At 35.8% G+C, this 12,904-nt stretch overlaps 2 protein-coding genes across 2 annotated transcripts; one reads left to right on the top strand and one right to left on the bottom strand.

The window, feature by feature from the left end:
• The first annotated feature begins 382 nt into the window (after positions 1-382).
• On the top strand, positions 383-4,195 carry LOC125646333 (uncharacterized). Its single transcript, XM_048872571.2, has 5 exons — positions 383-557; positions 2,109-2,249; positions 2,331-2,481; positions 2,593-2,694; positions 3,157-4,195. Exons 1-5 carry the CDS (start codon positions 454-456, stop codon positions 4,030-4,032), a joined length of 1,374 nt encoding a protein of 457 aa, XP_048728528.2. The 5' UTR covers positions 383-453; the 3' UTR covers positions 4,033-4,195.
• A 205-nt stretch (positions 4,196-4,400) lies between these two features.
• LOC125677280 (uncharacterized) lies at positions 4,401-7,311 on the bottom strand. The gene is made up of 8 exons (XM_048915286.2): positions 7,039-7,311; positions 6,848-6,945; positions 6,642-6,767; positions 5,596-5,750; positions 5,354-5,466; positions 5,091-5,230; positions 4,732-4,947; positions 4,401-4,649 (listed from the first exon to the last, which is right to left on the bottom strand). The coding sequence occupies exons 3-8, from the start codon at positions 6,679-6,681 to the stop codon at positions 4,417-4,419; spliced, it is 897 nt and encodes a 298-aa protein (XP_048771243.2). The 5' UTR covers positions 6,682-6,767; positions 6,848-6,945; positions 7,039-7,311; the 3' UTR covers positions 4,401-4,416.
• Positions 7,312-12,904: the final 5,593 nt, after the last annotated feature.

Raw genomic sequence — 12,904 nt, forward strand, 5'->3', positions numbered from 1 at the left:
TGGATAGTTATAGTTCCCCGATATACATACACGTGGATAGTTAGAGTTCCCCGATATACATACACGTGGGTAGTTAGTGTTCTCCCGATATACATACACGTGAATAGTTAGTGTTCTCCCGCTATACATACACGTGGATAGTTAGAGTTCCCCGATATACATACACGTGGATAGTTAGTGTTGTCCCGATATACATACACTGGATAGTTAGTGTTCCCCCGATATACATACACGTGGATAGTTAGTGTTTCCCCAATATACATACACGTGGATAGTTAGATTTCCCCCGATATACATACACGTGGATAGTTAGATTTCCCCCGATATACATACACGTGGATAGTTAGTGTTCCCCGATATACATACACCTGAATAGGGCGAGAAAGTCTCGATTTTACGTAACTTCCGGTTTAGGCACTGGAGATAAACAAAGACGCCACGAGGTTTTTAGGAATGCTGTGTTTCGTTACTGGCTGTAATCACCAGAGTTTGAGAGAAACTTGTAGTTTCTACAGATTTCCTAGAAAAAGTTTGAAGCAGTGGGAGAAATTGTGCAGGTGGGTAACGTAATCATATTGCAGGCGTGTTGTATCCTACGTGGCCAGGAAGAGGGGGGGGGGGTATTATATTGTACATGTATCAACTTTCACTACCATTTTACGTTTCTTTTACTACTTTTAATTCAAACGAAGTGGGGCACTGGGCCGGTAATCGTATTTTATCATAAATATACCCTTGTTAAAAAGGTGGGGGTTCCCACCTCTTACATGTGCTTACAAACTTGTCTCCAACACCTAGGGTACAAGACTGCCAGTCTGATCGACTTGGCTCAGGCACCGTCCCTTGGTACCCTCTGTGTTTGTGACAACATTGTATAATATTGTTTTACTTTACCTCCCATATAGCACACTTATTGTACAGTACATTTGCAATCAATATTGTGATGAGAATTCAATACATGTCAATGTTGAAACCCTTAACATGTGCATGGTACACATGTGTAAATTGTATCATGTAGTTATAATGTTTAATTGTTAATTTGTACATGCCCCCTGAGGGCCCTAGATTGGTGAATAAATAAATAAAATAAAAAATACAAGTGCAATATGCTTTGAAGATTAAAAGCATACTCTACCAGTCTCTAAGCCTAGTGCTTTATGTGTGAACAGAGGATGAATTGTATTTTCTTCTTGAATGTCCACTATATAATAATCCTAGAGGAGAACTTTTGGATAAGATATTTAAAACCTTTCCAAACCTAGTACTGCTTAACAATACTGATCTGTTTACATGGATTATGTCAAAATGAAGATCCTGAGTTTGCTGTTTTATTATGCCAATATTTAATTGTAAATTTCAATACAAAAAAACATCATACATTTACAATATAGTTATGTGTTTCTTGACTTTTATTATTGGATATATAATTGAATTGATGTGCACATAGATGAGGAATGCTACACCAGAGAAATTTGATATGTACAACAATATCTTAAAATTAAAATCTTTCAAATTTACGTTATTTAGTAAAAAAAAAAAAAAAGCAGTTTTAGTCAGCATTAGTAGAAAGCAGTCTGAGAATTTTTTGTTAAAACACCCTAGACTCGAACATGCAATCTACAGTTCAGCAGTCGGTATTAACATATTTTCATCCATGTTTTAAAAGGAAGTATGTCATTATGACGATGTAGAGTACCTCCTTCATCAAGTTATTGTGCTCAATATGTGTAATTGAATTGATTCATGCATCAATTAAAGTGATGAGAGTAAAAAATAATTAATTTGATGTGCACATCAATTCAATTACAATTATTGCAAGCAATACTTGAATTGATGATATCTTCAAATAATTAAAGATGTCTTCAGTTATGTGAGTTAAGTGTTAATTTAGTGTTTCATAATAATTTACATTGTATATTAGACTTGTTGATTTTAAATACTCATACGTTTAATATATATGTAATGAATGGAACATATACTTTTTTAAAAGGGTCCTACTTCTCATCATATATCATTTCTTTTTCACCTTGCTGTATCCATATATGCAGATGTGTTCTATTTAAAGTTGACATAAAAGTATAACTGTTATACACCTTATTAATCCACAGGAGAAAAGATAGGACAGTGACCTCATCGGACAGAATATGTAGCTGTCATTTCAAAGATGGAAGGAAGGAGAACGGCCCAACCTTGTTTCCTTGGAACCAGGGTACTTACTTTGACTTCCAGGATCCGAATACAATTTCACGGTAAGTAAAACAGTTGATACCTGATCTATTTTATAAAGTGATTTGTCTTCCACCATTTACATCAGTTTCTTCTCATTTTAGACATCAATCCAGACAAGCTGACCCTTGTACAGAAGAAGAGACTGAGACAGCTGTTACATGTAATGACAGAGAACCTTTGACTACAAATGAGACTGTTGATCTGGAGCACACTTATATGCGGTCCTATACATCTCTTGTACAAGAGATCAAGGTGATTAATTTTTAAAAACTTAAATCTTTTTGGTAGATTTAAATGTATGTATATCATAATTCACCTTAAATGTATGTTTAAAATAATCAGCAATGATGGTTTATATTGAAGGGACTTGAAAAGCAAATTGCAGAGTTGCAGACAGAAATTAGTTACCTCCAGTCCAAAAAACATCCTGTAACAGTTGCCAAAATAATGGAAAATGAAAAGAAGGTATGAGAAATGAATTCCAAAATGATTGATATAGTTCTCCTTACAAATTACTTAGTTCCCAAAGTGTTTTTATTCAATTTTAAGATTTAAGGAGGTATACTACACCAGAGAAATTTGATGTAGATGTAAAGTGGAGGAAATGTACAACAATATTTTGAAGTTGAAATTTTTCAAATTTACTTTATTTTGTAAAAAAAAAAATACAGTTTTAGTAGAAGGTAATCTGAAAAAAATTTAAAACCCCTGCTGGACTCGAACCTGCGACCTACAGTTCAGCAGTCGGTATTCTAACCTACTGAGCTACTCGGCTAGGTTTTTAAATGGAAAAGGAAAACTCAAATATTGCTGATATCGAATTTTTCATCCATGTTTTTAAAGGAAGTCAGCCATTATGATGATGTAGATTACTACCTTAAACACTATATGAACATTTTATAGCTATAGTTTACCTATTTATTTTAGATGATGATGTACACCTCTTTAAAACCAGAGATATTTAGCATCATAGACACAACATTACAGCGGTTCCCTCTGGTATATGTGGATGGGTGGACTCCAAGTGCTTTTTCGAGGTCGGACCAACTTTTCATGACATTGATGAAACTGAAGCTGAACTGTCCCCTCCTTGACCTTGCCGAACGATTCTGTACCAGCAAAGCCACAGTACATAATATCTTCATTACCCATGTTTTTGCTTTGCATGAAGTGTTTTTTGTAGGCATGATGGAAAACAATATGCCATCTCTTCTGAAATGCAAGTCATCAATGCCATCAAGCTTTGGAGATTTCAGTTGCTGTCGTCTGGTAATTGATGCCACAGAGGTGACGCAGGATGTCCCTGGTCAGGACATGGCAGCTCAATCCCAGACATATAGCTCATACAAAAATCGACACACTGTAAAGGCAGTAACAGGTGTTGCTCCTAATGGAGCAGTTGTGTACGTTAGCAAACTTTATCCTGGCAGTACCTCAGATGTGGCTATAGTGGAACACAGCAACATGTTAGCTAAGTTATCGCCCGGGGACATGATCTTGGCAGATAAAGGTTTTACGATCTATTCACTTCTTCCTCAAGGTGTTCACTTGAATATTCCCCCATTCCTTAAAGATAAGGGACAATACACACCAGCTGAAGTTCAGGTTTGCAGAAAGATAGCTCGTTCAAGAATCCATGTTGAGAGAGTGAATGAGAGGATAAAAAATTTTGAGATTCTTTCACATATTCCCCAGCAATTTCGCCACATTAGCACAAAGATTTTTCAAGTTTGTTCTATGCTTGTAAACTTTCAAGATCCAATGATCGCTGAAATTGCAGATAATTACACTTCCAATCAGTAAATTGATATGGTTGTTTATCTCTTTCAATCTATAGAGAAGAATACTATGTGGTTAACTGGCAGGTAAAATGTGGTGTACATTGTGTTGATATTCATGAATGAAGTACATGTACTGAAATGTAAAGGAATGCACCTCATTTTATTAAATGTGCATAAATGTTCAACCAATCTAGTTGTTTTCTATTTCAATGTCTAATTTCAACAAGTTAAGATAGTAATCTATTTTGCAGTGTGTGTTGTTACTAAAAGAGAGCCATCATGGTTTAATTGCCATAACTTTCGAGCATAGGTCTATTTTGAAACCTTTCACCAGCATTTGGTTATGTTTCAGCAACATGAGTTTATCAATATAAGAGAAGAAGAAAAAACTAAATAAACTGACATTTTACTTCTGAACAATGGGGATTATTTGAGTGAAGTAAAAGTCAATAAGTTTTGCAATGTTCTGGTCCCATGCACTGTCTTGAAGAACCCTAACTATGGCAATGTCCTTGGTGGTCCACACAACAAAGTCACAGGCGGATTTGTTCTGAATATGTAGCTGTCCCTGTACTTGATCATAATAGATGTGATCTTCCTTTAGCTTGTACATCTGTCTGCCATTATGAACCTGGAAGTCTAGCAATATAAAATTCATATGAGTCAATGAATTTTTTTTCAATTTGCTATAGGAGATAACTAATTCAAGAATATGAAATACCTAAACAGAAGTCTTTGATTGATAAAATGGCCTCAGGAATAGTCATATTCCTGGCACTGAAAGGACATTTAACTTCCAAAATGTCTGGCATCAATTTCATTGTCTCCAGTATGTCTGTCAGTTGAGCTACTTGATGGTTATATTTATGCGTTGCTGCACGGCGGATAATCCCATCAGGACTTGCCCCTAAAACACCACTTTCATGTAGCCACACCCCTGAAAAGGTTTGGACACAATGTTGTGTATTGACTTATAAAATTGTATACTGAGTCTGTGTATTTTAAGCAAAAATATGAAATAATCTCTTGGTATAATGTAGCATTTACTGTAACATAACTATCATAAAAAGAAAATTATACCTGTTTCTTCAACAACTGCATCACCGTATGAGCAATACTTTGCTTTGGCAACTGACTCATTGTTGATACCCCATAGAATGGCATCTTTTGTTGACAAATCATAAGAGCCCAGAACCTGTTTGAATAATGATGGAGGAAACCTGAAACAATATTACCAAAATGATTTAAATACACATTGAGGTGTAAAACATACTTTAGGATTTATTTTCAACATGATCAATCTGATTCAATATTAAATTTATTAAAGAAGAATGACGTTTTACCTATTTCGTCGGATAGCAGCAAGCACTTTACCAAAGTTGGATGCAGTTAAGCGGTTTTTCCTGACCAAAGCCCAAAGATGGTTGTTCCTCTGCCCAACAGTCAATTGTGCAACCTGAAATTACACGAGTTATTCTAATGTTATTTAAATTTTTTCTACTAAAATATTTTTATCTATTGCCTTTGAACTGACTTCATCAATTTTTTTTTACCTAAGGATATGACTAACTGTACCTGTATCTACCTGCTCTATTTTCTCCCTTTGGATAGCAAGATTTGTCTTCAACCACTGTATCTTGTCTGTAGCACTAGTGTAAGCTTCTCCCAGCAATAAATCTTCTACATAAGGAATATCCAGTGTAGGGGATGGGGGTTCTTTTGACACTATCCACAGCATAGCTACATGTAAAATTTGTGTTCATGAATGATTTACAATCAATTTATGAATAATTATTCATGAAATTTTAACATCAATAGAGAAATATGAGTTTTAAACTATATATATATGCTAGAAGATAATGATTTCCAATTTAATACAATGTACAACATGTTTATGTTTTATGCCATTATTGATAAACTTAAGCGATGGAATGTTGCATTACAACAAATAAATCTTCTAGTAGGAAAATAAACCTCAAAACAAACTTTAGAATATGATACATGTTAATAACAATAAAAATGAAAACATGTACCAACTGCACTCAAAGCCCATTGTTGTTAAAGTTTTGATATGATGTAAAATCACACTTTTTTGTTCAGCATAAAACTGAACTACTTAATATCAATAGTCCCTATTATAGGGTAGAAAATCCAGCATTGAGTATTTGTAGGCCCAGTATTCAAATATGAAACAATTGAACATTTTAAAACAAAAACGAAATCACCAAAAAAAACAACAACATATTTTCGAGCATAATCTTAAACCTGAAAATCGACCAAGAGCATTAAGTTTATCACACAGGAAAGCAACATCTGTATCATCAACTGGTCTTGATGTAGCCCTAACAGAACAAAGTAATTAGATAGCATATTAAGTCTCTTGAACCCAATACTGTTTAGAACAATGCAAAAAAAATAAATAATTTTAGAATATAAAAATCTATTATATCCATGGGACATCTAAAGTTCACTCCATATAACCGTAATACCAGCATAAAAAGATAAGCAGATGATTTTATCAACAAGTTTATAATGATAAATAGTTCAACTACCCATTTAATTGACACACTATTTCATAAAATATGATACTTTAAGATAATTTGTTTACTTTCTTCATATTCTTAAGAATACCTGTAATTGGCCACTTTTTGTGAAGGTGGAAAAAGCTCATCGATAGTGGTTGTTTTCTTTGGTGGTGCTTTCTTAGGATGCTGGATCCAAGAAGCCCTCACATCCGTCTTGCTAACATTCTTATAGCTAAATAGAATATTATAAAGTTTTATAACTATTCATATATTAAAAAAATCTAAGGCATGCATACTTTCAACATTTCATACCCATATAAAAGGAGAGATGCCTTGTGGTGACATTTATCCTGCCCGTTCACACAATCACATATGCTGTCAGAAACTGTGTGATTATCCCCTAATGTGACCTAAATGAAGGAACAGAATGAATACTTTCTGACAAGTTAAAAAAAAATAATTAGTAATATTGAGGTGAAAATTGACACAGAACGTGCACTTACACTGACGTGGTAACTTCTGTCTCTCATACTGGCTTGAACTCTTCCCTGGGCGTAATTAAGTTCGGGATCGAACATAAACTTTAGTACATGGTCTGCTTTTACCGCTAACTCGGACTTTTGATGAAGTTTTTTGGTTCCAGACACGTAATTCAACCAATATAGGATGGAAAATGCCATCCTGTTATCTATTTACCGTTACCACGTGGATTTGTTTATCTCCAGTAGCTAAAATCTCGTTCAATCTCGTCAAATTACGCACTTCCGCTTTCTCGCCCTATAGTTAGTGTTCCTCCGATATACATACACGTGGATAGTTAGTGTCCCCCCCCCCCCCCCCCCCGATATACATACACGTGGATAGTTAGTGTTACCCGGATATGCATACATTGCTGTTTGTATGTTGGCCTATAAGAAGTCAGAATATATCATAAAATATAATTTGCAACAGTGAAATACTGGAATTTACCCATTGAAAAATATATATGATATTTTCACTACAGTAAAAATAACAACTGATTGTGATGTCGCGTTGACTGATTTTGACTTCATTTTGTGTATTATTATATATCTTTAAGATTTAAAATAAACATGTTCTAAAACCAAAGAAAATGTAATAAAGAGACAAATGTTTTGTAGTTGGATATGGAATTAAAGCATACATGCATAGGATGATAAATATAAAAGGAAAATAACAGGAAAAAGTCCACAAAGACGGCATTATTTTTTGACAAGAAATAAAACCACTTTAATGTAGAAGTTTGTAGCAGCAGTATAAATACCTTCCATCAATATTCGGAAAATGACAACACTTGCAAATTTCATCTTCTCGAGTTCTGTAAAATATTTGCATGCATGATTTAGAATGACGGCATGAAGGAAGTTCAGTATCATTATCACTGAGTACACAATGAATATTATGTCGGGTATTTGAAATATGTTTTAAACATATATTATTGAATAAATCAAAAGGATTGGGAACAAGTTCTAACAACTCACTAGTGTCTCTGCTAATAATATACCAAAGTGTCTTGCATGTTAATAATATGAATTGTGAATTAATAAATAGTACAGTTGTAAGAAATATGTAATACTTACAATAGCAAGGGAAGACACTGAATGTAAATATTGCGATATCGCTAATGAACACATTTTATGAAACTCAAAGACATATTGCATATAAAAATGGAGAAAAAGATTTGTTTGAAACCTGCTGGAACCGCTGGAATCAATTATTTCATTGAATGTTTGTTTGCTGTTGTTTATTTTTTTTGTTTTTTGTTTAAAAATTATCTTTTTTTATAAATTTCAATATATATGTACCTTTTAAAATATATAAAATAATGACTGAATTCATCTCTCTCTCTCTCTCTCTCTCTCTCTCTCTCAGAAAATAATATATACATATACCTTTGATAGTTTCTTATAAACATTTTGTACAAGTTTCTTTGCAGAGTACTGTATGTATGTTTAAAAAAATAAATAAATATAAAATAAAAAAAAATACAATAATTATATAACAATTCTACTTTTTTCGTATACTATGCGACATTAGTATGTCCCGTGGGGATTCGGATTAGAATAGGTCCTCAATACCCCTTATTTGTCGTTATAGGCGGTTAAATGGGGCGTAATCTAATTGAAATTACATCCTTTTTTCCGCTCAGGTATATCGCTACAATTTGTGTAGGGATATACGTGAGCGAATTAAAGGATCTAATTTTAATTAGATTGAATGGGCATACCTTCACATGAGACCGCAAAAACCGAGGCCCTGTGTCACAGCAGATGTGGCACGATAAAGATCCCTCCCTGCTCAAAGGCCGTAAGCGCCGATTTTGTAGCCCTTCACCGGTAGTGGTGACGTCTCCATATGAGTGAAATATACAACTAACCATCCAAATAGTAGTAAGTGTTGTCACAAATAGTGAAGTACACTGCTTGTCAGTGACCTTACCACTATTTAGGCATAGTATACAAAGAATGTCACATTATACCAATTATTATGCTAACTGTCCATATACAATGTATATTTTTTTTTTTTCAAAAGAAATCAAATTTTTGTTTTGCATTCAATCTAGAATTTTTCACTCATACTGAGCCGTCACAAACTGTAGGTAAAGTAGCACAATTTTAAACCTCTGATTATCACGCAGGGTCATAGCAGTGAGGGTTTGTTAACGTGACAAGGCCTGTCGTGACACGGGACTTCCTTTTCTAAGGGCCTGTGACTATGCGGAGTGTTAGACGACTTCAGGAGCAATCACTACCTATGTTAATGTCTTAGATTTGACGTGACTATGGCATGAGTGGGGCTCGAAGTCACGACCTCCCGGTTACGAAGCTAACGATCTACCACTGCGCTACCGCGACGGTCTCGAAATAGATCAGTACAAATGGTGCAAAGGGCGATCACTCCGACTTCTTATTTCAAATGCGGTATTGATTAGTTTGTTATTGTGTTAGAGCAAAGCCATCAAAAATGGATGATAACTCATTTCTTTTTTTGTATTAGTTGGTAAATCAAATATCTGGCCACGATTTCGTTATATTGATTATATTTGTTAGCGGTAAACTTGAGTTAATATAACCTAAGACCAGAATAGAAGTTCGCTGGCGTGATGGATATACATGCAGTTTGTTCTCTTAAGCAAAGCCTTTAAGGCGATACCCCGGCTTCAATCCCGCCAATGAGCACATATTTTTCTGAATAAACAGAGTTATATGTATATTTGAAAACTTTGAAGGCATATTAAATGCATCGACGGAAACCCACGGTCGGTCGCTCTACGTTTACCTATCGTGGGACACATCGCTGATATTTTTGCATAACTCATTAAAATGCGTAGCCTTACCTGATTTATAGAGGACCAATGGGAATCGCCATAAGTATTCCCGGTACTCAAAGTGTCAGCTGTAATGACGGCGCCCATGAAAGTGTGTGTGTTTTGTTGTGCCACTATCAAAGATATATAGATGAAAACTCAAGATTTGGCACCCAAAATGGTGAATTATTTTAACTAATACATGTACTTCACTTTCACATGTGCCCCCTCTCGCGTTTTCGGAAATCCTGGATCCGCCTCTGGTATGTTTATTATCATCACTGCTTCATGACACGTGCTTAAAAATCAGTCGTGCATGATACAATTTAAAAATTAGATGCAAATTTGAATTAAGATATGGTCTTACAATCCCGTTCACCCGTCATTTTGTAATTAGTGTAGAGAGACATCAATATTGTGTTTACACGAGAGAGATATTTAACGATCGAAGGTCACAATTACTGGCTCAAATTGTGCCGACAACACAACTGGAACAAATATGGCAGTACTTAATACGCAAGTAAGTTAAAATACTTGTATAAACCGAGGAAATACCAAGTCGCTTAAAAACACATTGCTCCCGTATGATGGAACTCCGAGTGCTGAACATGTAGACCTGTACATAGACTCATACGCAGTACGATAGTAAATGCTTGGAAACACGGGCTTTTTCCTCCCCTGTCTTTATAGACACAGATGCACCCTCCGCTTCAATAATGCAGATAAAGCATCTCGCTGAAAGTTTTGTAACTTGTCCAACTTAAATGTAGTCAAAATCTTGCCTTGGAAAGCATCTTTTTCTGTGCTACCGAGGACTGGAAATAAGGGCCCTTTTCATTGGTTGAATATCGCAATAAGGAATTGTAAAGCGACCAATCGCATATAGAAGCCGATACACAACTTGCAGCGAAAATACTGGCGTTGTGCCCCACGGTAGGTAAACGTAGAGTGATCGACCTTGGGATTCCGACGATGTATTAAATGTTACTCAAAAGAAATATACAAAAATAGTAGTGTATCATATACTGCAGTGGAAGAAACTAACAGGAATCAGGGCCGTAAGTAGGGTTCTAAATCAGGGGAGGCAGGGGATTGGGGGCCGCCGATTGACTTTACGACTGAAAATGACACTTTTTAAATCCCAATTTATCATGTTTGTGTTTCATTTGTACTATGTAAAGAATCGTAATATGGTGTCAAAGACAAAGGTGCTTGTCTTCATTTTAAACATATATCCTATAATATAACATTTATATAATTTTATTTTCTTTTTTGCCAAAAAATCAGACGAGGCAGTTGCCTCGTCTGCCTCATCGGCAGTTACGGCCCTGGGAATCATGTTAATTGCTAATCGAATCTACAAGTTTCATGAATTTATTTGTGAACAGAAGTAAATATACTTATATTAGTCTGTGGAGGCCATAGGGAACACCACGTAATAAAAGTTTTATTTAAAATCAGTATTGATATGTGAAATATCGTACAAAGAATACGACAATTGGGGTATTGCCTTGGCTGCAAAAACGAAATAGGCAGCTCCGCAATACAGTAGGTGCTCCTAAAGAAGCAGTCAAACCTTACCGGACAGCATAAACAGACATCGAACGGATAAAAATAATTGTGACACAATGCTGTCCGTTGGTATCCGTTGATGAAAGTCGTTCTCGCCGCTGCTCGAGGCTCCTGCGATCGGTGTATGAAGCGTATAAAACGCATAAGAACTACACGATTACTGGACGCGTACCTGACAATTAACGGTCGATTAACGGACATTACCGTCTGAATAACGGATAAGTACCAGGTTAAACGAACATGGGACGGATGATAAACTGATATAACGTTCTTTCAACGTTAGACGAACAGATGTGTAACGGCCATATGACTGACAAAACGGATATAATCGAAATTGGATATATCTTTTCAGACTTTCACATTCGGAGACATACCTTCATGATGTCCCCAAATGGGAGTCTACAGAAGTCGGGGAGGGTAAAAGCAGAGCACGGGAAAGGGTACAAGAACCCCATATCCTCTCTTTGACAATGCTGGGGAAGACCTGACTGTCCAAGATTCATCAGTAGAAATCCTGTCTGAATTTGGAGACATTCCGGAAGACATTACGTATACCGTCTTAATAACGGACAATTACTGATAAACAAACGTGGGACGCATGAGAAACTGATATTATATTCTTTCAACGTTAGACGAATGGGCTTGTACCGGTCCGGTGGACCTCTGTTTGACAACTGTTATTCGTCAGTTGCATGCGTTTCTTGTCTGTAAACATGCGGTTGGTGTCCATGACATTTTTTGGTTGACCCGCTGCATGTCCGGTAGTAGTCCGGTGGTGACTCTTGTCCACTGGACATTAACGAATGTGAACTGGACAGGTACAGGAAAAGAAACGCAGGAGTTCCGCTTAAAACGCATAACGAGGCATACAGAAATGTATGTACTCTATAGTCCTGTGGTATCCGTTTCAAGTTTTGAATATGCTCAAAACTTTCCGCTGGATAGACTGGACTTCGCCAGACAAGGAACGCGTAGGTCAAAAAAGAAACGGACAAAAAAACCGCAAAGGAACGGAGACGAACGGATTGACAATTTTGTTATCGTTACACCGTTAGCATTATCCGGTAAGGTGTGGCTGCTGCTTCACACTGTCATTCACTGAATTGGGTTCTGGGACTCGCTAAATGTTGTTACATATGAGATATCTTATGTAGATCACATGTTGACTATTTAAACTGTTGAATTCTACCTGCAAGTTTGTAAATATCTGTTTTAATTTTTTTTTTTTAATTCTTGTTATTCGGGTCACTTCGAGCGTATATTAGTGTTAAATATTTTAGTGCCCAAGTTAGAATAATCGAGGAACATACATTTCTACAGTACTATAGAATTAAAATGAAAAAGACACCCTATTTGATAACTATACATAAATATATTCACTGATATATTGTTTGTTTATACAGCCCTTATATTCTTATATTCACACTGCGGGTGTGACCGGTCGACAGGGGATGCTTACTACTCCTAGGCAC

The sequence above is a fragment of the Ostrea edulis genome, chromosome 2 (genome assembly GCF_947568905.1).
Source record: "Ostrea edulis chromosome 2, xbOstEdul1.1, whole genome shotgun sequence".
Classification (NCBI taxonomy): Eukaryota; Metazoa; Mollusca; class Bivalvia; order Ostreida; family Ostreidae; genus Ostrea; species Ostrea edulis.

Coding starts and splice junctions, on each gene's coding strand:
- LOC125646333 (XM_048872571.2), top strand. CDS start 454: ATGCTGTGTTTCGTTACTGGCTGTAATCACCAGAGTTTGAGAGAAACT. Junction 558..2,108: donor CAGTGGGAGAAATTGTGCAG/GTGGGTAACGTA, acceptor ATTAATCCACAG/GAGAAAAGATAGGACAGTGA. Junction 2,250..2,330: donor GATCCGAATACAATTTCACG/GTAAGTAAAACA, acceptor TTCTCATTTTAG/ACATCAATCCAGACAAGCTG.
- LOC125677280 (XM_048915286.2), bottom strand. CDS start 6,681: ATGAGCTTTTTCCACCTTCACAAAAAGTGGCCAATTACAG. Junction 5,751..6,641: donor CAAAAAGTGGCCAATTACAG/GTATTCTTAAGA, acceptor TTTTACATGTAG/CTATGCTGTGGATAGTGTCA. Junction 5,467..5,595: donor AAAGGGAGAAAATAGAGCAG/GTAGATACAGGT, acceptor GTGTAATTTCAG/GTTGCACAATTGACTGTTGG.